Genomic DNA, 26,220 nt, shown 5'->3' with positions numbered 1-26,220 from the left:
CTACCACACACTTCCATGCATAATTGCTCATGTAAAACCATGTCACAGGATGAACTCTCTCTCCTCTCCACCAGACATAAGGTTCCCACGTGAGGAAGGCATTTCCTGAATGATCGCGTTGAGGACAAGGGCTGGAGTTCCTTTTTTCTCTGTGATAGGCTTTAGCCTGCGAGTGTCCAGACAACTCAACAAATATCAATGCAGCGATGCAGCTGCCCAGCAGCTTTGAGACAGTTCCAAAGAAATCAAGTCCATCGCCCCATGTCTCCTACATACGGTGTCACTCCTCCCCCAAACTATTTTCTCTTTTTCTGGTTCTTAACAGTATTTTAGATTATAATTTCTCCTGGACAATGAGGCAGAAGATCTGTCTGGAGCAAAAATTAAACAGACTTTCCCCCAACAAACATAAAAGGATGTTTAGGTACATAATTTTAAAACCATTAAAAATAGAGACATATCATTTTCTCTCAAGTAGATACACCAAAACTAAGAAGACATACCATTGTCAAAATGGAAGAGGAAAAAAAAAAAAAAAACCCAGAACCTCACACAGTGTGAGTGGTGATGCACACTAGAAATATTTTCAAAAGACAATTTGGCATGCTTTACCTACCAAAATGATCATTGCAAGACTTCCAGGCAGAGTAAATCTTCCTGAAAGTACTGAACTCTGTTGCCCTATGGCACACAGGACATCTGTTGACATGGAAGGATACAGATATCCCCGTGAACGCTAGAGACAATCTAGATGTTCATCAGTGAAAATGAGATAAGTAGCAAATAGAACTAGGGGTGAGGGACATCACTGCACACCTTCAGTGTAGAGCAGATGTGCGAAAGCAAGAAAAAAGGGAAAATATGAAAAATTCAAAATGAAAAACATCACGCCATGGGTCAGTACACAAGTACACACCCCATAATCCTGTTAGCATTTTCATTAGGAAAGGGAGGCTATATGTAGACACTTTCATGTGCCAGTACACACTGAAAGATATCAATGGATACTTAAGCATTTACTTCATTCTCCACCATTTTAACTGAATATTATGTGCTTACAACAATTTGATTTATAACCTCTACTCAGATGGCTTGCTCTTGAGCCTCAGACTCTGTGGAATGTTGTAATATCCTGTAGGATGAAGCTCAGCACACCTTATCATGTCCAGCACTATTACACATTAACCCTGCAAGGCTACCAAGCAGCCGCCTTTCTGCCCATTCCATTTCTTCGCATCTCTTTTGCTTCTTGTTCAAATATAAGCTCTTTTGAGAGTACAGTCAGTTGTTCCTGTAACATCCAACGTAGTGCTTATAAGTGCTTATGACTAAGTGGCTTATAACAAACTATCTTACATTTGTTTGTTGTGAGATCATAGCTTTAAGGTTAGAATTTAGTTTAAAAAGCATGCATCTTCAACTTCCCTGACCATGCGCATGTGGCAATAAATGACTTCCAGGTTAGATACAATGATTTAATTAAAGCATATAAGTGCTATTTCCAATACTAAACAACAATGCAACACTGCAGCAAAAAAGACAGGACTGCTTACAAGAGTTCAAAAGAACTCTTCTAAAAGGTTGGGGAAAACACACAAATTTTAAGCAAATATACCATATGAGGACATTTGGTTGAAGGAGGAGAGAGTGTTATGGCCTGGGGTAATGGCTCAGTGGCAAAATGGCTGCTCATAAGCATGAGGACCTGACCAGGTTCCTAGCTAGACGCAGAGCCATGCGCCTGTAATCCCAGCTCTGAGAGGTGGACAGGGGCAGCACTGGGGCTCGCTGGACAGCCAGCCTGGAGCAATGAGTGAGCTCCAGGTTCCCCAAGAGACTGTCTCAGATAGTAAAGAGAAGGGAAGGTACCTGATGTCACACTCTGACATGCACGAGTGCATGAATGCATGTGTGCACACATGAACACAGGCACATACCACACAAAAATAGGGATAAAGACAAATGTGCATATATATGTACTTCTCAGTATCAACTATGGTGTCACACACACACACACACACACACACACACATGTCCCAAGCACAACAAAAACATCAGGTTCAGCTTCTGGCACACATTTTTAACACTGAATAGGAACCACACATCAGAATGGACTGATTATTGATTTCTTAATGGATTACTGCTGCACAAATTTACACTCACCAAAAACCCATCAATCTGTGGGTAATAATTATAAACCTATCACAGTACATAGAGCATTTTGACTGAATTGAAACTTACTGCTCTATGCCGGGAAATGACCAATTTTCTATTTCTCTGGTTCCAACCACAGCACAGAATGGTGAACAGCTACTTACTTCGGCTGCTATTACAGGACACTGTAAGAGCCACCACACCTATCTTCTGTAAATCGCTATTAGAGAGGTGAACAACCAAGTCCTTGTGGACTTTTTCTTTTAATTCATTAGCCATGAAAACTGTAAATAAAACAGGTAGAAGACAGTTGGGTTTTACTAATTATCAGAGGCCTTTTATTACTGGCAGGCTGTGGAGATGGGGTCAATGAGACATTGCCAAGAGTTAGGCTTCTCACACAGTGTCACGCCTCTCTCTAGATCTGCACCAGAAACTTTGTAACAAACATGATACTACAAAGGTAGGTGTCTGATTAAACCCTAAATTCTTCTTGCTAACTATCATTTTTATTAAATACCCAGTGGGACACCATTACAATTAAGATTCTTTCCAGAAGAAAATCCCAGTATGTCAGCTCCACCTACCATTTCTTAATCACTTGTTAACGACATGAAAAGGTACTAATCAATTAATGTTTTAATATTTATATTCCAGCTGTGGGATTTAGGCAATACCACCTCCTTCCAGATAGTTAATACCATTCTGAATACTTTATTTGATCTACGATGGGCAATAGTCATATAATGAGAGTAGATAATCCAGCCCAAATACCATAGTTTAGAATCTATAGTATAACCTGTCTTCACGTGCTAATCAAAATTTTGAGTTACATTCAATTTTCCAAAACGCAGTGGAATTTTTTCATAGAATTTTAAGTGTATTTCCAAACATCCTAGGAACTAAAGAAATGAGATTTGGTTGTTGTTATAAAGCATTTACTTTCCTAAGTACTGAGACCATTAAATTACAATGATAATCAGCCATAATAATTAAAATACTATTAAGTATAATACAAAATCAAATAGAAATGCTAAGTAAAGTTACCATTGTAAAATTAGCAAAATAGGTTTGTTTAAAAAAAACAGATTTGTGAGAGTGAAATTCAGAGAGATTAAACTTGTTTTGTTTGTTTACTTGTTTCTTAAGAGATATGAATATTCTAAATGTTATAGCAATCTATTCAGAAAAATTAACATATTCTTTGTGGTCTGCTGTGTTCCAGAGCATAAAGGTATCCATGCATTCTGTTATACATTAAGCAAATACACAGATAAAATGGGGGTAGGAGAAAGCAACATCCTGTTAAAGCCATGAGGCAAGGCATTTTGTCACTGTCCTGTCTACCATGTGATCTTGGTCCTGTGTACAGACTTCTACAGTAAAGGCTTTGGAGTGGATATCATAGTATAAATACCATGCTTGTTTTTACAGAGAATTCATTTTACTACAGAAACAAGATAGCAGGCCAACTAATCCATGGGTTTATGTTTACTGTGCACTATGTTCCTGGCTGTATTGTCGGTATTAAGGTTACCTCTGTGAGCAAGATTGATAATGTTCCTCAAGGATGTACTGGGAGAAAAACATGTAGATCAATTATTTCAGACAGTGTTAAGGCAATAAAGTTGGGAAATATTAACAAATGTCTAGGAAGGACTTACGTAACTACTGAGCTTCAATGAATAGGCAGCCAATGACATGAGTTAAGAGAAGAAGGACATCTTCAAGATGTAGGAAGAGTGATGAGAGGGGGAATGAACGTATCTTGTCAAGAAAAACAAGGCAGGAAAGAACAAATGTGAAGGGGGCCTTACATACTTTGAAAACTGATTTTCATTTATTCCGTTTCAACGGGAAAATTTGAAAATTTTTATAGCAGTGAGTTATACTGATTCTGGCTTAGAAAGTCCAGGTCTATGGACTGTATAGATTATTGGCAATATGTAAGGCAGAGTAAGTCAGGGAACCAGTTATAAACTGCCATGGCATTTTTGGCTTAAATAAGTGCAGACTGAAGTGATAGGATAGGTGTGGTAAGACCAGCCCATTCAGGAGCTACTTGAGAATCACTAGGTGACAAAGGACCGGAAGACTGAAGGAAACAATGGTACTAGAGACGGCTATGTCAAATCCATCCAGAGTCTCTACAGAAGTCATGAGAGAAGAGGACCTGCTGAAGGAGACTGACCGGCTGCCCGAAGACGAAGCTGGGCAGCAGATTCTCTATTCCACTCAGTACAAGAAAGACCTCTAGGGGGACGGCTTCGCCCATTTCCTTCCCTTAGAGAAGACGACACATCTCACACTACGACCAAAAGCTTGTCGTTGCTGATGCTAACTCGCTGGGTCACCTCCTTTATCACAACAGACAACAATCCAGAACATGAGAACACAGCAGAAAAAGGAGCTCAGAAACCAGTGTCCACAGCTAACCTCAGGCCCTCACAGACAGCAATTAAGTGAATCGGTCGCACTCAAAGCATGAAGGCTTTTAAAGCAAAAAGTTCGTTGCAATGAAATGATAAATGCAATTAATAGCAAGGGGATCCAGAGTTGTGACCATTCAGATATTTGGTTCTGAAAATACATTAAAAACTCAAACATCCCTAAACTTAACAATGAAAAGAAAGCAGGTTGGGCATGCTGAACTATCCCATCATCCTTAGGGGCCACCTAGTTGCTTGTTTTTGTGTTTAGAAAAGAATTTTTTTTTTAAATTGAATTTCTTGTTGGATAATTGTTTACAATTATATAAATAGATCTTATTTACTTTCTTCCATACTCTTATCTCCTTCCTGCCCCTACCACCCTCCCATTCAGACCTGTCCCTTTCCCACCTTCATGATTTTTGGTTTTGTTTTATGACCTGTTTTGTTTAACCATAACTATCTAAGATCTATCTAACCATTTTACTGGTGTTTATAATGACCCAAAGCATTCACAAAATAAAGAAAAAAAAAACAGGCAGACAACTCACATTGATTAGAGCAAAAGGTTCTTTTCAACCTATAAATGCACAGGACCTATTATCATTAAATGGCTACTCCGGACTTACAAACTCAAGCTGGCACCTTCAGCTAGGATCACACATGCCACTCTCCTATGTAATGTTCTCAGTTAAATAGTAAAGTCTTATTTCACAGATCTTTGTGCCAACCAAATTACATTTTATGAGCTTGCAAATGGTATACAATTTTGTTGTAACATTAAAAAAAAAAAAAAAAAACAGCGCTGGATAGAAAAGATTCAGTGTTAAGAAAGTGGCCTGCAGCAGGGAGATGCCTGGGAGGTAGAGATGCTTCCCACCAAGGCTGAAGACCTGAGCTCCTGCTGAGACCCACAGGGGGGCAGGAAAGAAAGGAAACCCAGTCCTGAACATTGTCTGGTGACTGACTGCCTCATCCCTCCATGTTTGTGCATGCCTGCACATGTGTCTTATGCACATGCACACACACTACATGAGCAGAATGCGAAGATGCCCTGACAAAAGACAATGAAGCAATGTGGCATTCTCTAAATTAGTAAGCATACCTTTCAGCTTTAGGGATCTTGACAGACTGGATAATGGTTTCTCATCCACAAACCGCTTGGACACTGTTTAGGTACACTTAAACAATATCTCAGAAAAAGATCAAACTGAGAGGGAAACCTCATGTAAAGGCTGCGTCTCTCACCCCATGTACTATTATGATAATGACATTATGGACAGATGTGATAATTACCGCAATTGCCAGAGGAAAATTGAGGTCTGGCCTCATGCTTCAGCATAAACAGAGCTGTCCAACGGTTTCAAAGAAGAGCCGTTTTGACTCATAAGTTTCTCAGTAATCTTTCACTTCTGAAGTCTCGATGAAAGTCAACTAAGAGCAATAGCATTACACGCCATTTTCAAGTGTCTACTGAGGGACCAATTTATGGTTGAAAAATTTGGATCAGAGAGATTAGAAACACTATTGGAAAGAAGGTGGATACCCATGACTTTAGAACTCTAAGCATTTCTGCCTCTCAACTCAGGCTTCTTACCCATAAGTAACAAAATTGTCTGGGGTGCAAATTTCTAGCCCCTGTAGTTAGGGTTTGCGCATCCCATCCCCGTATCCTCCCAATGCTCCTGGAGTCATCTCTAAAGACTAGCGATACTGCTGGGAAGTTTCCAAGCACCCTGAGCATTTACTACTATTGAGTATTCTGCTTGGATGGGTGTGTAGAAAACAGTTAGCTACAGGCTAAGCTGGAGCTTACTCAGCATCGATTTGAAGGCTGGGTGGTGATGTGATGTCTGGTATCCTCAACAGAGAATATTACGGAAATGACCAAACCAGTGGGTCACTAATCGTGTGGCATCTAGACTAACTGGGATTGGTGTTTAAGTCACTCAGCCAATCCACACAGATTAACTTGCAATGTGGCCCAAAAGTCCACAGACAGTTTTCTTAATGGGGAGGCCACAGTGGACACCGTGTTAGCCAGCTTTTGTGCAAATAAGGAACTCTCAGTTTTTACAGTGGATTCTTGAAATGCATTAGACACTGTAGGCAAAGCATTCTACGGTTTCTTTATGGATCCCTACCACAAGAAAAGACGGGCATCAGCTTGTCCTAATGTACAAGCTAGTAAGTAAAGACAATACGCTGCACACCCCACGTGCTAGGCTCAGCTCCAACACCCAACCCTGTCTTCTGCCCTCCGGTTCCACAAATTAGACACAAATGGTCATTTTCCCTGCCCACAAGCAGTTTCCAGTCCTACAGGGGAGATAAGCAGAGCCACAGTCACCAAGTAATGGCAGAAAAGATAAGAGACAAACTCTTCCCAACAGAGAAGACATGGCTAAATAAAAGGGGAGGTAATAGCTATGGATCATATGTACACCTAGGGAAGTTTGACCAAAGGCCAGTTAATGTCTGTACATGAAAAATAAAATATCTCTTTACATATATCCTGCTATGAAATCTGTGGCAAAGACATTTGGTCTTTTCCTTGATTCTTCAGAAGATAAGCGAGAAACCAGAATGGATCTGTCTGACACAAAGTTCTGTGACATGAGCCAGGGAGATGAGTTATGGGAAGAGCCACACAGGAAGATTACTGTGGAGATTCGGGAAACTTCAGAGCCCACCTCAGGAGTTCACTCACTGGTTAATCTTAGTATGCAAGCAAGCAAGTTCACACTAAAGAAGAAGAAAATAAGAAGGAAAAAGTCACTCTGGACAAGGCTAAGTAGGAAGGTCTGTAAGTCTTGTAGCTCTGCCCTGTCCCTAAACAGAACTTCTGAGTCACCATCCCTAAAAGAAATGCATTACTACGGCCTCATAATTACCACTTGAATTATTCTCCACACAGCCATCACAGGTTTTTTTTTGTGTGATTTGCTTTAATTAGGTAATTTTGTTTTCATTGCTTCGGTAATTGATTTGGATACAACATTAATAACTGCTTTCTATCTGGGTACACGTTTAGTTTCAAATAATATTGTGAGTATGTTTACCTGAAAACACTCATACATATGAAAAGCAAAGCATCTAGTGAGAGATGCGGGTTTCTTGTTAAATTCTTAAGATAATGATTTAGACAACTTAAAAAAAAATGATGTCCATGAAAAGCAAAGAGCAAAATCTTTCCCTCCTTAGAAGTTCCTGTAATAAGACAATAATATATATTTAACAGGTGTGGGGTCCTTCTTAGCTACTGATTGACTCAACATTCCTCAACTTACAAATCTTATGAACAACTCATTAATAACTATCAGTCTGTTTAACTTGTCATGTGCCAGGTACCACTCAGGAAACTGTACATCCATAGCTTCTAATGCTTATTACTACTGTGACCAGGTAACACCCAAGTTTCCCAATCAAGCTGAGATCCATGCGGTCTTTCCAGGGTACCCACATATGGTAAGAGTCGGGGTAGGAGAAAGGAAAACCCACTCAATTCTATAATTTTTAAAATACAATGAATTATTTTTCAGCAACAAATAACATATTATTTAAGTACCATCAAAAGTTGTAGACTTGGGAGCTGGAGAGATGGCTCAGCGGTTAAGAGCATTGGAGGCTCTTCCAAAGCACCCACAATGGCAGCCAGTAACTCCAGTTCCAGGGGATCTGACACCATCACACACACATACAAGCAGATAGAACACCAATGTACATAAAAAATAAATAAATAAATCATCAAAAGCATTGTAGACACTTCTGAGATTGACTAAGTATCAGGATTAATTTTAGTCATTTAAATATTATGTTTAGGATGGGATATTATTTTGCAAAGTATGTCTTAAAAATAAAATGATTATTTTTAATAGTTTTAAATTTTGTTTTCATAGGCATGTTAAGCACATTCGTTGACTTTGTTTAACTCTTATTTTTTCAACAGGGTAGCCCTGGCTAGACTAAAACTCACTTTGTAGACCAGGCTAGCCTCAAATTCATAGAGACCCACCTATCTCTCTGCTTCTTAGTGCTGGTCTTAAAGATTTGGGCGACTGTACCTAGCTTGATCTTATTATTTATGATCCTCATAAACCAATTCTTTATAGTAATACGCATAACTTTCATCCCATAAAGGTTTATTGAAGAATTAATGCAGGGTTAATTCCAGAAAAATGTTTCATCTGACAAAAGCCAAGGTGGGTGTTCTGGAACCTTGGTGGAATATGAGCTACAGAGAATCTGTTCATTTAGTTTCTATGTAAGAGACACTTCGGGAGGCACCGGTAACTGGTCAGAAAGCAAACTAGGTGCAAAAGTCCATCTCCTATGCTGAGTATCAAGCACCTTCCTCGACGTCACCTTCCAGAATGGGAGGGACAGAGAGAAGCCTTACAGTAAATGCCAGACTCGTGTCAAACCCAGGCCTTTTCCCACTGCAGTGAAGGAAGACATCAGCTAAGGGACAAGACTAATATTTACGGAATCCTTGATCATCTTAGAATATCCTAGTTAGTCTAGCTCACATACAGAATACTATTAAGGCATTATGAAAAAGATCAAAGCAATCAGTGAGTCCAAAATGGCCTTTGGTCACAGCACCAGTTTCTTAGATAATCTTTTGTAGGCACTGCTGGCTACACAGACACACACACACACACACACACCAGAGAGAGAGAAAGAGAGACAGGGAGAGGGAGAGAGAGAGACAGGGAGAGGGAGAGAGAGAGAGAGAGAGAGAGAGAGAGAGAGAGAGAGAGAGAGAGAGAGAGAAATGAAAGCAGAAACATAACATTTAAAAACACGAAGCAACACTCAATGGAGTCATACACTCACGGGCATGCAAAAGAGAATAAATAATAAGGCTATTATAAGAAAGTAAACTCGCTTGTCCTATATGAGACAGCATAGAAAACCTATGTGCAAATTTGCCATTGTCTGCTACAAATACTCCCGTGTCTTTGCCAGAAATCATTTTAGCACCTGGATGTGCATTGCTAAGTGCACAGCATCTTAATCTATGGATGAATGTCCCCCACACTTGGGAGGACAGCACATTATGTGAAAACTCAATTGTGGTACAGCCATTAAGAAAATACTTTACACAAGTGGGTGGTGGTGGTGCACACTTTTAATCCCAGCACTTAAGAGACAGAGGCAGGGCAGTTCCAGGACACCCAAAGCTACACAGAGAAACCGTCTAAAAAAACAAACAAACAAAAAAGTAAATACTTTACATATAACTAAAATAGGATTCAGTAAATATGAGGGTAATATTTGCCTACAGAAAAGCCCCCAGATTTCAGAATTTTCCCTTAGTAGCACTTGACCATTTTCAGAGGCTGTGACATCCCCGCCACTCGAGGTTAACCTCCTGCGGTCCCAGTTGCAATCAGCCCTCTGACAGAACACCTCCACATTTTATTTCTTTTAAAGATGGCTAATTAAATTCTTTTTTTTTTATTGCACAAGTAACAAGTGTATTTGTTCTTTACAGGAGTTCCAAAAAAGTAAACCTTTTTAGAATTAAAAACAAACAAACAAAAAGACTTGTCTACACTTACAAATCATAAAACTGCATAAAAAAGTGCAAAGTTTTTTCTTGGTTGTGGTTCTATAGGAACATACAGGGTATGTTCATATGTATGTCTTAAGACTTAACTAGCATTATCTTGTATATAATAGAATAAGATATGTTGCCTAATTAACTAATAGGCTCTCTGATTTGTTGATTTTTACTGACACTATAGCCATTCAAATTCACTAAAACATGAACAGAATTAGCTTCACTATGGTGACTTGTGTAAAAAAACCACCTGTGGCTTCATGTTGCTGAGACACAGCAGCATCTACTTTTTTTCAATTGTTCTGGTTCCCAGTTCTGAACCTAATCAATCACTGGGCCATAAGTCTGAGATAGGCGAACAGTGCATAGTTCACACTTATGAGAATTTAGCTTCACAGCAAATACCAGTGTGCTTTTTCTAGCTCTCAGTCAGTATAAGCAGAATCAAGTACTCTTTTCAAATACTTTATGGACATTTACGTTGTAGTAGAACGTGCTTTTTCTTTCTTTCTTTCTTTCTTCTTCTTCTTCTTCTCCTTCTTCTTCTTCTTCTTCTTCTTCTTCTTCTTCTTCTTCTTCTTCTTCTTCTTCCTCTTCTTTTTGTTTTGTTTGTTTGTTTTTCAAGACAGAGTTTCACTGTGTAGCCTTGGCTGTCCTGGACTCACTTTGTAGACCAGGCTGACCTCGAACTCACAGCGATCCACCTGCCTCTGCCTCCTGAGTGCTGGGATCACAGGCATAAGCCACCATGCCCAGCTTTATATTTCAAAATAACGTAATCATCAGTATTTTTGCTGTGTGTAAGTTTGAAAGAGTACCCCAAAATTATTAGGTATTAAATGCTTCAAATTATATTAAAGGCCCCACTTTCCAACTTTCAGATAATAAAGAAGTGATCTCAGCAATGCTTTATCAAAAAAATGGATGGATGGATCTTTTTAATCAGTAATTACACAAATTCTCAGTCCTATAATAAGCTACATAAATGCCACTTTCAACCTAAACAGTAACCAATGTATTGAAACTTCAGTGACATCCGACCATCCAAAAGGTAAAGATTTGTACAAGCTTAATTGAAAGATCATATAGAAGTCATTTTATATGGAAAATATATTTCTGAATGTAACTGCTATGCATTAAAATGTGAATATTTCAAACAACTAAAGTAAGACTTGCAACTCTATGAGAATGGCCATAGTAGAAAATGTCTCTACAGTGTAGCATAAACAGTGGTTCCTCTTTAGAACGCAACTGGAAATGGCTTCACTTTAATTCACTGCAATGAGACTAATGTAGCACCCCCAGCGCTTCAGAACGTTATCAAGCCTTACATTTAGTACGAAGTAGGCAGAGTCGATACAGTCAGGTGTAAGGAGATCTATGGCTTCAGTGATAATAAGAGAGTGATGACAAAAATGTCAAGGGTGTCGACACCATGAATGTTAATTTATTAGAACGTGACTTTTCACTGATTAATTACATGCTCCTCAGAATATCTGCGGTGCACAGGAAAAGTTAATTGAAGCATTTCATCTTGTACATGCTACTAAAAACAGCTTTAAAGAAGTGACAGAGAGCTGCCTTTAAAATTACATATGGAATTCAATCTGTAAACTCTAAGCGTGCTGTGTAAAGATGGCACAATAGTACTGAAGGTGATGACACCTCCTAGAAGCACTTAAGGCATCGTTACCTTAGGCTCCGCTGAAAATGACTGTACAAGAAAACTTAAAGAGAGCTCTAGACTCCAACAGATCATAATGGGGGCTCCCTTCAAGATGATAAAATTGAAAAGTGAGTCCAGGGATAGGCAAGTCTACACAGAGAAACGCTGTCTCAGGAAAAAAAAAAAAAAGATGATGAATCTTTTAGAATGAGATATTATAAAATATAAACCCATACTTAGAAAGAAACAGGTATATTAGAAATCAAAGATTCCAAATTATTTCAACTTGGTCAAAAGTATCTTATTTAAACAGGTATGCAATATGTGAGACTAAATTGTTTTTTCATTCAATAAATGTTTAGTAGCCTCTTACAGGGCATACTGCATGTGGAGATTAGAGAGATAAAGTATGACCAAAGTCCTCAATGATAGCTGGAGAAATCTCAGACTTATTTCTTTGCTGTGGTCCTATACCATAAATATTGCTTTAAAATATTATTTAATTTATACTAAGTATAATTCCTTTTATAATAGCTAACATGACGTATTGTAATTTAGAGGTTCTCATTTGCAATGGTCACATTATGTCAGCGGCTCCAGGGAAGTAAAACTTTGGCTTTTACCCCTTCAGCCCTGAGCTCACGGAAGGGGGCTTCACGTAGGACAGCTCTTTCCCATATTCACCTAAGCAGCTTTAAAGCCTCTTACACTGCTGACCGCACCACCTGCCAAGTTGAAATGTATGACAAGAGGGGTTGAGAGAAGCTTTACAGGCAATGTAACATCGCCTTCACAGAGTTAAGCTATATGATCAACAATTTGCAAATTTAAGACAGATAAAAATCACATTAAAGGCATAGATCCCAGGCCAACAAGTATTCCTTATAACTTGACCCCATGTATTAATGTAAGTAATAGATGGAATTTGGCCGAGTTAGCCGAGCAAGAAGAGAATAGGAGGAGGACATGGAAGCAGAAGAATTATTTATCATCATCATCATCATTGTCATCGTCGTCTTCATCGTCTTCAAGCTTTGGGCTGGAAGCAGAGCTGGGGAGCCTAAATCCACTACCATTAAAGAAGAAACTTCAGCTCAAGAGATAGCACTATCTCTACAGTGGGGCTAAATACATTGTGCCATTAAATAATTGAACCTATAACCCTCACCAAGTGACCTTTACCCATTACCCATGCAAGTCAGTTCACAAGACAGAAATGATCTGAGCAAGACCAGGGTGTGTGTTGGGGGCCGGGGGGAGCAGGTCCTATGTCATGGAACAAAATAACAATTTACCCGAACCTCTAAAGATGGCCTCTTCAAAACACCTCATAGTTTTCCATTCCTTAACATCAGCCACGTATCTCAAGAGATGTTTGCTAAAACAACTAAGTACTTATTTTAAAGAGTTATGAATTTTATACACAAAGGAAGCCTCAGGTGGTTTTGTCATTAACGTTCCTATGAAATATGATGGTGTCTTCGGAAATTACAATTTTAGATCAAATTCTCTAATACATATTTTTAAACAAAATATTACACTTGTAACACACTAGTCCCTAGATAATATTATAGGTTTTTTCTTTTTAATATTATAGGTTTTTAAAAAGATATATATAGTATCTACATATTTATCTCAGAGTTCTGAAAAACAATCTGGGTTAGAATGCTAAAATTCTTTTGACTATGCAGCAGAACTGACCGGAGCTTAGCTAGCCATTCGTCATGTGTTTTAAACTACATGGTTATTACTAAAGATACGGTTAAAGAAGAAAGGTAATTCATAGAGTATAAACATGGGGTTTACGGCACATTTAGGCTTATGGATTTTAAATATGTGTGTATGTGCCTTCCCACTGGTGAGCTGCATGGGAGCCCCGCTGGTGAGCTGCACGGGAGCCGTTGCAGGGGCCGCATGTTGCGTTTTGCTCGCTGAAAGCCTCTTTGATGCGGGTTTTTGTTTTTGTTTTGTTTTGTTTGTAGAACGTGTTTAATTTTGGGACAGCATCTCCCAGAGTAACTTGGAATCCATGGTGATCCTCCTGCCTCAGCCTCTCAAGTACTGGGGTTATAGGCTGAAGCCACAACACTGGGAATAAAACAACTTGAATACAATATGTGTGTGTATGTGTGTGTGTGTGTGTGTGTGTGTGTGTGTGTGTGTGTGTGTGTGTGTGTGTGTGTAATTTATAGTATTAAACATATCAAAAAAAGTTTTAAAGAGAAGGGCTGAGATATCCTATTTAAAAGCCAGTAAGTCAATCACACAAGTTAACTCAACTTATGAAAGTAGATTTTTTTAAAAAAAGATTCTGTTAGGCAAAGCGTTTACAAAATCATGTGCTTATTCATTTCAACAGAGAATATTTGCTTAATGAGATAATTGAGGAATAAGGCCACTGATCAAAATTCTAACAATTACTGATTAATGAATTTTTAAGAAACACTAAAGTAGTGTTAAAGTAATACAGGAGCAAAGTAATGGGACTGAAGAGGCAGAGCAGTCACTAATGAAGACTTCATACTTCAATCTACGCTGTCTCTTTCTGACTCTCAACTCCCAAATTCAAAACTAGAACTTTGCCCACTGACAGAACGCACCCCAATAGGATCAGGAACTTAAGGGTCATCCTCAACTCCCCACCTCCTTTACTCTACTGTCAAAGTCCTGTCCACTTCAAAATGTGCCCCAAAGCCTTCTCTTCCTTGTCATCCTACTACCACTAGCTCTGATGGCTTGTCACGTAGCCATTACAGCACCCTGTTAAAGATGGCCGACTCCCCATCCACAGCCTGCTCCCTTCATGTTACAGCCACTAAAAGCCACGCCAATCAAAAAACCCGAAGTCACCTGCTTTGATAGCACCCTGGACTCCACTAAAAGTTAAAGCCAGGTTTCCTGTCATACAAAATAGTCCAGCATCCTACCTTGATTAATTCTCCAGAGCCATCTCTGGCTTCAAATTCCTACAGACCAACTTTACACTCCAGAAATACAAGCCTCCTTTCCCAGAATGCTGTATGCTATTCCTCACCCCTTAATGGGAGTAGACATTTAATGAACGTCTCTCACCTCTCCTCTTAGTCTTCTGTACTTACTACATCTTGGTTCGAACAGTTCTCTCTAGAACATTCCCTCTGAAATCATGTGACTTCTTACCTCTCAAGACCAAGCTGACTACACTATGACCCTGAGAGTAAATTTCTGTCTGTTCCTTCAAAGTATGCTTCCTACAGGAAAAAAAAAAAAAAAAACTAGAGGAGCTCTGCATTCACCCCTCCTTGTAGAGAATAGCAGGCAAACATTTGCTAAATGAATCAACTAGAATAATAAAGCAAACCGTCAAATGTCTAAGACTACCACAAACAAAACTATCCCACCAGAAAAAAAAATGTACACTGTGGCCTACAAAGAGATGATCAGATAAGAATATACAGCATTCTGGGCTGGAGGGATGGCTCAGGGGTTAAGGACACATACTGCTCTTGCAGAGGATCGGAACTCGGTTCCCAGAATGCACTACTGCCTATAATTTCATCTCCAAGGGGCCAGCCACTCTCTCCTGTACTCTACAGGCACCTGAACTTAGGCACACCTGTCCCCAAACAGACACACTCCACACTCGTTAATATAAGTGAAAGTAAAATAAATTTTTATAACAGAGTTTATCATACTTACTCAGAAGCATTTCCTGAGATTAAGTTTTAGCTGGGAACTCTAGCACAGATCTGATTGTCAACATGGATGGAAAACTCCATTAAGGTTTTTTTCTTTGCTCTGTCTTAGTGACTGGTGTCTTTTGGGGACAATGATAAACAAAGGTGCCTACATATACCAAAATGAAAAAACTTTTACTTATGAACACTGAAACCAGTAAAAGAAAAATCCAACACACAGGCAAACTCTACCGCGTTCTAGCTATATGCTTCATAGATGCACTAAGTAACAGATGATATTTTTCTTCTATTTTTATACTAAACTATCAGAAATACTGTCTCTTGTCCATGGCCCCATGCAGTAAGCAGCCAGAGCAAGAGGCCCAGATTTCAAACAACCCTGGATCTGAAGACAAACCCTTTTCCGTGTGTGTCATTTGTACATAATAAACAAGGAGACAAACAAATAGCCTCTTCTGAGCAACAACCTCAGTGAGCATGCATCAGATCCCACAATGCGTTGGGAGCTCTGCTGAGCACTTTTCACTTATTGCCTCATTTAAACATCACAACAACCCAGTGGGGTCGGTTTTAGTTACCCTCAAATTACAGGCGAGAAACTGGAGCTGGCAGGTGTCAAGGACAATGCCAGACTTCACATTTAAGGTGTGTGTGTAGGAATGGGGTGGGAGGTAGGGGACCTGTAAGTTATTAAGGAAACAGGAATTCTATCATGAGTCTGTGACTGCTCACACGCCTTTCGATGCTCAGCTTTAGGCTAACAAATGGAGACTCCCCCACCCCACCGCCACCGCCCTGCCTCAGAGAGTTATTGTGGAGACTAAGTAAATAATATGAGAAGCATTGGAGAAGCTGGTGTGCCCTCAATAACACTGACAAGCCACCTCCCCACCAAGCAGCAGTAATAAGAACCGTAAAGAAAATGAAATTCACAGGAATTCCTAAATATCCTTTATTGGTTACAAAGTAAAGATATTCTGATTCTCTATTCACAAAGGGAAAGTCCTATCAGATTAGTGAATACACATATATAAATATTAAAAAGTAAAGGAAAGCAACGTATCCTGCTTCATTTTTTGACTGTGATACTTGTTTCTCCCAGACTATGATAAGATGAAAATACTTCAATACTCAACATTTACCAGTGCATCATAAGGGAGGAGAAGCATTGGGTCCAGAGGTCTTCCAGGAAGGCTGCTCACAGGATGATTGACAGTGAACTTAACCAATCACATAACATTTAAAAACACAAGAAATTACTTCCACTAGGAGCGACAGAGTTCGGCAGAGATAGACAACCTTTCTATAGAAAGTTGTCTTGTTTTTCAATGACAGACCTAATTCTCACTTCTAAGCAGCCTAAATGGAGTAGCTCGGTTGGAAGAGGGGCAGAGGAAAAAATGCAACGGGCTTGCTGCATATGACCTGCAAACTCTTGCTCACACTTGCTTCCTTCTTAACTTTTTCCTGTTTTTCTCCTTTTGATAGTCATGACACGTAACTGTGACAGGTGTGAAGACATCAAATCAGAGCGTTTTGTTGCTGTTTTCAATTTTCTAGCAAGTGAAAACTAAACATCAACACACACACATACACATATATCTACATACAAACACACATGCACACACACACACACACACAGAGTTAGGCTTTACATCAAACTCATCGGGTGTTATATTAGGGTGTGTCCTATGGAAATGCAATCAAGGATGACTGCCAAACTAAGCAGCAGAAGAAACTCAGAAAGCCAGGGAATCCCATAATGAGCTACATTGTACAAATCACACTGGAGGGCAGAGTGACAAGAATACTGACACTGCACCATCCACACATCAATACTCCTTTACTTCTGAAGTTCTTTTTTTTTTTTTTTTGTCACTAATACATGGATCCACATTGGACACAGCAGGCACCATCATGGGCTGACATTGCAGAAACAGCAGTTAGCTAAATCAACCCGCAAGACGATATCCCAACTCTGAGAATTTTGTCTTTCTTCGGTGACTTAAGAGGTCAACCGATCTCCTCGAGCCTCAACTTTCACATGAGGGAAATAGAACTCATGATACACGTCTGCTTCCCTGTGTTCTAAAAACGGAAACTAGCTAGGAAAAGGAGGAATGTAAAACGCTATGAAAAGAATAAACTAGATTCCCTGACCTGATTACGAGTGAGTGCCTTGTAAAACTAGAATTACTGCTCCTTCTGATTCCACACATGCCACTAGCCACCAAGTTCACTGATCAGCAGTAGTGACAGCATAGCTGCTCCTCCTGGAGCTTTAAAGTGACAGGAACTGAGTTTAAACCACAGTGTGTTTTCATGTCATCTCAGTTGTAACCTGCTAAGGAAATACCTTTATTGGCATGAAAGTAGATGTAAGGAAAATTATGGATTTAGAACCTTAAAAAATATCCAAAGACTGGTGAGGTGGTTTCAGGGAGCAGAAGGGTTTTCTGTCCAGCCTAAAAGCCTGAATTTGATACCCATGATCCACACAGTGGAAGGTGGGAGTTGACGCCAACCAACTCTTCCATGGCCTTGCCATGCATACCATGGTATGTGCGTACACAGATACATTAGTTAGTCAATGCAATTTTTTTCAAGAGTAAATGTTTAAAAAAAAAAAAAAAGAAGGTCAACTGTACAACCGTAAGTATTGGATAGTTTGCAACTGATACTGAAGTGGGGTTCAAGAACTGGAAGTGAGCCAACCCAGAAACAGACAGCATCACAAGGGAAGTTTCATCTCACGGGCCGAAACACGACACAGATTATTTCTATATCATTCTATAGACACCTCAGATCCTTAGCTCCCAGATTTCTATTTCTAAAATTGGTTAACAATGTGTGTTTCCAGGAACCATCAAGGCACATGCTGTCATCCCTGACACCGAAGATTGTCAGCCAACTCAACAAGGCCACTAATGATCTCAGGCAACAACTGCCCATCCTCTTATCAAAGGGATCCGTATTCCAGAAGAAAAAGTCAAAGTGTTCTATGGAAAATGGCTCTGAAACACAGGAAGGAATCATTACAAGATGTTAGGGTCACCAACATCTGTTACTTCCTTGAAGGTTACCTTATTCATGGTTTTAAAACTCAAAACTTTCAGGCATTATAACAATCCTTCTTTCTCTCCCAACTTACCCCTGCTCTATTGTAGTTTTGTCAAGTACCGATAGCTGCTGTCATTACTTTGATGCCATAGCTGGCACCTGGTGTCCTGATGCCCTTCATCTTAGAATAGCCCCTGGGTCCTCTAAACTGATGATTGGTGCCTTACACTGATACTGACCCCTCCCCTAAAGGCAGAGTAAGTGTGTGATGGTACACTACTGCTGCTATGGCCAGGGAGGTACTTTATGAAAGGCCAAGGCTTGTTTTTATGCCTTTGTTTTTGTTTTACTTCTTTCCCTTTATTCTAAGCTATTTATTTAAATAGAATCCTTTCCCCACTCTTACCTATAGATCCTTCTTTCCAGCTCCTAGACACTATCGCATCCTGCCCGAAAAGTTTTCACACTGACTTCTAGCTTTTACACTTCCAATCCAAACTTTAATCCCACATTTGGAAGAAATAAATTCGCAAGAAATACATTTGAAGATCTCCTTTTAATGCAGAGAACATGCTATTTCCATTAATCAAAGTCAAAAGCATAATGTAAACGGAAAAAGAAGCAAGTGGTCTCACATACAAGAGACTTTTCAGGCCCCACATACAAAATTTATTCCATGTTCCAAACATCTGAGTGACTGATTCTAGGTCTCTGTTCTAATTAACAAACAAGAGTCTTTCTCAGACTTTATTTCCTTTGGCAATCTAAAATGCCGATGCTTCTCCTAGATCTAACAGAGAGGGAAACTGGGTATCTTCCCCATCTAACACCTAAGTGGGTAACCTAGATACTGTAAATAGAGGCTACATAAAGGATGCAACAGACAGCTCTGAAGTCGGAGCCAAAATATTTAACCAGCAACTCTAAAAACATGTAGAACTTAGCCAAAACTGTACTAACAAGGAATTGCCACAGGCTAGAGAAAAATTTTTTTAATTACCAAACCTAAGTTCAATGTTGTTGGATGAGAAAAGCTCCAGTGTGTGTGTGTGTGTGTGTGTGTGTGTGTGTGTGTGTGTGTGTGTTGGGGGAACTCTCATTTGTTCAAATTAATAATTTTTATACTTTGCAATGTTTATTTTAAAAGAGAATGGAAATGCCTTTTTGAATGAAACAATCAGCAAAGCAGATCACAAAGGGCCAACTAAGTAAGCAAGCATTTTTCTTGCTGATTTTCTGGTGGTGACTAAAAATGACAGGATAGTCCAGTCAACAGTTACTCTGTTTTTAACAGTAGCTAAAGATTAACTAGAAAACAACAGAAACCCTATGCAAATCTAAGTTGACATTTTTATGAAAAAGTTTTCTGACAAAAGCACAGTCTACCAAAGTACTAATAATATTAAATATTAAAATGCAAAATCTCCATATACTATTACAGTAATATAACTTTTCTCAAATCAATAAGAAAAAAAAAAGAGTGCTGCACGATGTATCACAGGAGGTTAACAATATAATTCAGCATGAATCTCCCAACAACATCACTATTTTCACCTTACTATATCACAGGGGGATTTCAAGGCCCACCTCCAGAATGAAAGTTTCTGAGTAAGTTTTTCTCATTCATAAAAAGAAAGAGAACTCTTAAATAGTTCAATCAGAACTTCAAGCCAATAGTTAAAATCATTTGAAGATAATGAAGTGAAAAAAATGTCTTCAAGAGTAACTTGCACACTTTTGCTTAGCATTCAGAAGTCTTCATTTATAAAGCTTATAGTTTTACAGCAATTTAGGTCAGGGTAGCGTGAAAGAGAAGTTCTCTCAGATAACCAGAACTGACTGAAGAAAATGCTTGTAATTAAGTTATTCAGTTTTCCTCAGTTGTTAAATCTTCAAAGAAGAGAAGTCTTCTTCATATATTACCCAACTAGAAAAGCTAAAAGTTAAACTAAACTTAACATAAACCATGTCCTTTCTATTTAAGACTATAACTATACCCAAAGTGTAAAGGAAACAACACCTCAGGTTTGTTGAGAGTGAGAGGCAGACCACCTGCACTTCATTAACTAATCTGATAAGATATTTTATTTAAAAGACAAACTACAGTCTTCACAAATAAAAGCATCTTGTCCTCTCACATTGACAGCAGGCCAGTTGCCTTTTTATTACACCCAACACTGGATGTGACAGTCCATCTCAGAAACAAGAAACACCGAAGAGCAAAAACGGTCATTCCTGAAAGCCAACAGCCACCTTCCAACTCTTTTTCTTTCTTTTTTTTTTTTTTTTTTCCTGGACAATCTGAAGCACACTGCTTTCGACTTTCTTAAAGAAATGGATACAAATGAGTTCTACAAATTTTCAATGACATTTCACTTTAAATCCTCTGAAGGAGAAACTTTTACCTTGCTTTCTCTCTTTTTTTTTCTGAGAAAGCAAGGAACAATTCTGCCACTGATGTTTTAGTTTTTTACCAAAGCGGCAGAAAATTATTTCTTCTCCTTTTTTTTTAGAAAAAAATAATCATGAAGAGTCCTTTGGAAATTACACTTTTCCATAATATTTTAATCAAACAACAACAACAACAAATATAGGTGTGATGCTCAACATGAAAACAATAATCCTCATATTTCTTACCCGGTATAGGTAGACACCAGCTAGCAAACGCCACCTTGGGATAGTTCAGACTAGTAAGCAGGCTCATGTTTTTATGATACTAGAATGAAAGGAAATAAATCTGTGTTGTCCTTTTCTTAGCAAAAGCTACAGCAATAGCTACACCGCAGAGTGAGCAGACCCCACAGGCCTGACAAATCCAAATCTCTCACTTGAGAATTAAAGAAAAAGCATAAAATGAAGACTTACTGCTTGTCATGTGACTTGGGGAGGCGTGTTGTCCATTGGGTGTGCTTGAGGTGAGGTCAATGGCCATATTGGCATGTTCCCCTTCAGGTGAAAGCTCATTGTCACCTGCTTTCAAACAATAAGATCTGTTGGTTTGTTTATTGTCACATAACACCTAATTATTCAGACTGCCTCATATTCACTGGGCATGCAGAATTGAATGCTCAAGAAACATGCTTTCCTCTAACAGAAATTACAAAGAAATAAAATACATACTAAATGAATGAAATGGAAAACAAAACAAAGCAAAACAAACCACAACTGGCCCGTAATAAAAAATACAAACAAACTTTATTGTCATAACACCCTTACAGGTCAGTGGGAATATATATATACACACACACACACATATATATATACATATATATATAATCTAACTTAATACTTCAATATAAAGTACTTAAAGTGAACTTTTAAAAAATGTTAGTTTGATGGTTCAAAAGAGAGCTTGCTTTTTTTAAAAAAATTGAATTTAAAAAACTAATTATTTCATATTATGTGTCTTGAAAAAATTAGATTACTAGAGTGAAACTTTACTATAAACTACACTAGGAGAAATATCTGTAACCTGATGTATTCTAAATTTAAATTAAATGGGGAAGCCAATAAAATAAGAAACTAAAGATCTGTAAGCTACAATTATTAAACAATGTCCTTTATTTAATAAGTATATTTCTAAGTCCCCTTCTTATTTTGCTTCGGTTAATACTTCCTCATATTCATTAAAAGCTAAAATAATAAATAGCAAATAAAACTAGAAAAGTCGTAATAAAAACTCATGGCTCAGGAATCCACATGCAGGTAACAGGAAACTAACTTTACTACTCGCAGCAAATTAATGAAAATGAATACTCACATGTTATGTAGCCATCAATAGCGTCTGTTTCCATAGTCAAAGTGCAGTGCTGTAAAAGAAAATATTACAACCTTAACCCAAGGATTCCTCCCTGTGTCTGCCATTAAATTCTTAACTTATTTGAAGCCCCAAGCAGCTAGTCCATGTTTGCTCCTGCAACCTGTGCCCAAGAAACATCCTCCAGTGTGCTGTGCAAGCTCGTTTGCAAGTCATTGAACTCTCTGTGAATGATCTGATTCCTGCTGGAGATAGGATAGGGACGATAGTGTGCTGTGAGATGGGCTGTGGCAAGAAAAGAAGGACTGTCTTAATCCAAATGTACCTGTTTTACCCCAGGTGTGTGTCGGGAGGGGGGGGTGATGAGGGGGGGGAGACGCAGAGGGGTCATACCTCGAATTTGCCAACTTTAACTGCTGTCTAAGTAATTCACCATTCCCTACATCCCACAGTCACACTGCCTGCCGCTTGAGGATTTCCCTAGTACACAGATAGCCCTATTCACAATTGTTGCAAGTCGGTTGGTTCATCACGTTCTAACCGGGGTGGAGGAGTGGGGTGGGGTGGGGGGGAGAACAAACAAAACATAAGAAAACAAAACAAAAACAAAAACACTCAGTGCTGGACTGTATCTTGAAGACTTGTGCAGCAGTTGGCCAACTCTGTGGCTTGTGTTGACATTTTAGCCTACGCCGAATTCTCTGTAAGCACCTGTTCGAGGGACCCTTAATTTCCTGACAGACTATGGCTGGAGACAACCGCCAAACCTACTTAAAACATTAGCATTTCCAACATTTTAGAAACTTTTGGCTGCTCACGAGGGACTCCTTTTCTCCCCACCTGTGAGGAATGATTTTCATGCACCCATAACACAAAACAGAGCTTAATCCCAAGAAACAAAAGTAAATTGTACAATTGTACGAGACGACACCCCCTAGCTTTGATTAACATAATGAAAAGATCAGTAATCTCACTGTATTCTTTGAGGGGAAAAGTTAAAGAATTGACAAGTCCTGGAGAGATTTTTTTACTTTTTTTTTTTTTCCCTTTGGCCCTGGTCCTTTTTGCCTTTAGTTTCAAAACTCTCACAGCACCAGCAGCTAAATTATTCACAATGAGCCATTTCTGTATTGATCGCCAAGTATATTTAGCCCTGGCTCCTGGAATTTCTCCATTACTTACTGGAAAACAGGCAGCTTCACTTCTTGTCTCCAAAACCACTTCCCTTCTCCCTCCTCTCCCCTCCCCTCCCCTTCACCACCAGCCTCCCTACCCCCTACCCCCCCCCCCAAAAAAACTTTTCTTTCTTTATGGAATAATCAGATCACATTCTCAGTAACTACATAGCAGTTAAAATTCTGACCTGCTCTACTCTTATCAAATTCTTTCAATTGTGATTACATAAGGCTTTAAAGAAAGGGATCCGTAAAGTTTAAACGGGAGCAGTTTCTACGGAGATCTTACAAATGAGTCTATCCCTTTAAAAATGTACACATTTTAACACACATACTAAAAAGAAGCCTCAGTCAGAAGCAAAAGAAGTCTGCCCCATCAGTGAAATGATTATTAAACCCTCAGAGAAGGAAAAGAAAGAAAAGGAAAAAGGAGAAAGAGAAACGAAATGTACATACAAAAGAAATTGTCCTTTGATTAAAAAACATTCATCACCATGTCCAGCTCTGTCGGGAGATCCCAGCTTCTTCTAACCCCTCAAAGAGGAGGTGACAATGTCGGGCTGAAGAGAAACGGAGAAAGAAAGAAAGAAGTTTTTGTGTCCCCCCCCCCTTCACTCCCTGGCCCCCTCCAGGCCAAGCCCCCTGCAGAGTTCAAGGCGAGGAGGAGGGAAGCGCTTTACAGGTGGGTCATTCCAAGCCCGAATCCAGCAAACAGATCGGCTGATAAACAAAACCAAGAAATGAGAGAGAAGGAACACTCCCCCCCCCCAACCTCCTCCTCCTCCTTCTCCTCCTCCTCCTTCTCCTCCTCCTCCCCTGCCCCCGCCCCCTCGTCCCTTTGGGATGGTCTAGTAGGAAAAGTCACTCAGGAATGGCACCACGTACTTTCAGGAAAGAGGAAAAAAAAAAGAGAGAGAGAGAGAGAGGGAGGGAGGGTGAGACTGAGAGAGAGAGGTCAGTCAGTGCTACAGCAATGCGATTAACAAGAAGAGAAAAAACTTGATCCACCGGTTCCTTAAGAATCGACCAAAAGCTAAGACAAGAAAACTGAAAGAAAAAAGGGGAGGGGGGGCGTGTTAGAAGAGGAGGGACAGTCAGGCAGAACCAGCAAGGAACCTAGGCCAACTTCACAGGACTGTTTTGTGGCCTCTGGCAAAATTAAAAAAAAAAAAAAAGAAGAAGAAGAAGAGGAAGAAGAAAGAAATTAAATCTTTATTCCATCTCTTTCCCCCATATCAGAAGCTGTCAAAGCGATTTAACTGCTACTTTTATAAATGTGTCATACCAGTTTTTTGTTGTTGTTGTTTTGTTTTCAATTCAACAGTATAACACCTTCTATCTAGACAGCTGCAATTTATGCCAGGCTATCTAAGCTTTCTTCTTGGAATTCAAGTTAAAACAAAGCAAAAACAAGTCCAAATCCATGACAGCTATAGAGATGAGAACTGATTAATCCATTAACATCCCAGAAGCAGATTACAAGGAGGGGAAGATATATTAAAGCAGAGGACATCATCTTCAACCAGATTCTCTGAGCGTCCTTTACAGAAATCATTTCCCTAATCAGAGCCACAACCCATCCCGCCGCAAAGAAAAGCGTCTACGTTAGTATTATTATTATTATTATTACTGGTTAACAGCAACAAGTCATTCGATCACACCACACTGCTAAACAAGATTCCATATAATTACACTTAACTTTGAAAACACTCCCCCCTTTGCAAATCATACACATATTGATATATAACGTATGAATCAGAAGACAAATAAAGCAAGAGCTGTCCTTCCCCACGCAAAAAGCCAAGCGGAGATTTACCTCAGCAGTGCATGCAGTAAAATAATCCCATCACCCTTTTGTTTGTGTTTACTGTTAGTGTGTCCTCTCCCTCTCTCTCTTTCTTTCTTTCCTGTGCCTAACGTGTGTTTGTGCACTGCAGTTGGTGGTGGAAACTAAGGCAGTGGATCTGTAGCTAAGGGTAATCCTGTTTTTACTTCCTCCATCTTCAGCGAGGAGCAGGGTTAGCCCGGGACAGCTGGTCAAACCCCGAGAAACCGATCCGGTGGAGCCCGAGCACATCTCCCCCGCCGGCCGGGCTCGCGCAGACGCCCGCGGGCGGAGGGCAGGCGGCGGCGGCGGCGGCGGCGGCGCGCGCACGGAGGGGAGGGGTAGGGGGGGGATGAGGGGGAGGGTGTCGTACGGGATCACCCGCTTCGGTGAAAGCCGACGGGCGAGCGGGCAAGCGGGCGGGCCGGCGGGCCGGCGGGCCGCCGAGCGCGAGGGGCGGGTGCGCGTGTTTGCGCGCTCGGCCGCTCGCTCGGCGCGCTCGGCAATCGATTACAGGACAAGTGCCGCGCGGTTCCGCGCCTCCTCCTCCTCCTCCTCCTCCTCCGCGGCCCGCGCGCCCCCCGCGCCGGCTCCGCCCCGCTCCCCGCGCCCTGCTCACGTTCTCCGCTGGCCGCGCGGTAGGGACGGTCGCGGGCTCCTCGGGCTCATGTCGGCCTCGGGAAGTTTTCTCTCCCGCCCGGTACCTCCCCGCCCTCCCCCAAACCCCCGGATGCGGGCTCCAGGCACCGGGAGGACCCGGGACTCTGAGGCGGGCAGAGGGGGCCTCCTCGCGAGTGCGCTGGGACACACGGAGCGCCACTGTCCCCATTGTGAAAGTGCTTTCCAGTGCAAGTTTAAAATTAGAGTGTTTACTTGCCGTTTATATCCACCCTCGTCCCGGCGTGTGC

At 40.2% G+C, this 26,220-nt stretch overlaps 1 protein-coding gene across 13 annotated transcripts in view; it reads right to left on the bottom strand.

Annotated features, from left to right (window-relative positions):
• Positions 1–26,002, bottom strand: part of Ikzf2 (IKAROS family zinc finger 2) — a 143,290-nt gene extending 117,288 nt beyond the window's left edge. For 2 of the 13 annotated variants that reach the window (XM_051154140.1, XM_051154150.1), the window contains exons 1-4: positions 25,304–25,584; positions 23,944–24,047; positions 22,316–22,364; positions 21,421–21,528 (exon numbers count right to left, since the gene is read on the bottom strand). In XM_051154140.1, the coding sequence (XP_051010097.1) occupies positions 21,421–21,528; positions 22,316–22,364; positions 23,944–23,973 (187 nt within the window). In that variant the 5' untranslated portion in view covers positions 23,974–24,047; positions 25,304–25,584. Of the gene's footprint in view, positions 1–21,420; positions 21,529–22,315; positions 22,365–22,705; positions 22,738–23,943; positions 24,048–25,303; positions 25,586–25,931 lie in introns of those variants that run through there. The other 11 variants (XM_051154142.1, XM_051154153.1, XM_051154154.1 and 8 more) reach the window with 11 other exon arrangements.
• Between the last annotated feature and the right edge of the window lie 218 nt (positions 26,003–26,220).

The sequence above is a fragment of the Acomys russatus genome, chromosome 12, assembly GCF_903995435.1.
Source record: "Acomys russatus chromosome 12, mAcoRus1.1, whole genome shotgun sequence".
NCBI classification, from domain to species: Eukaryota; Metazoa; Chordata; class Mammalia; order Rodentia; family Muridae; genus Acomys; species Acomys russatus.
The sequence above is the reverse complement of the archived record's forward strand: the minus strand, read 5'-3'. Positions and strand labels throughout refer to the sequence as shown.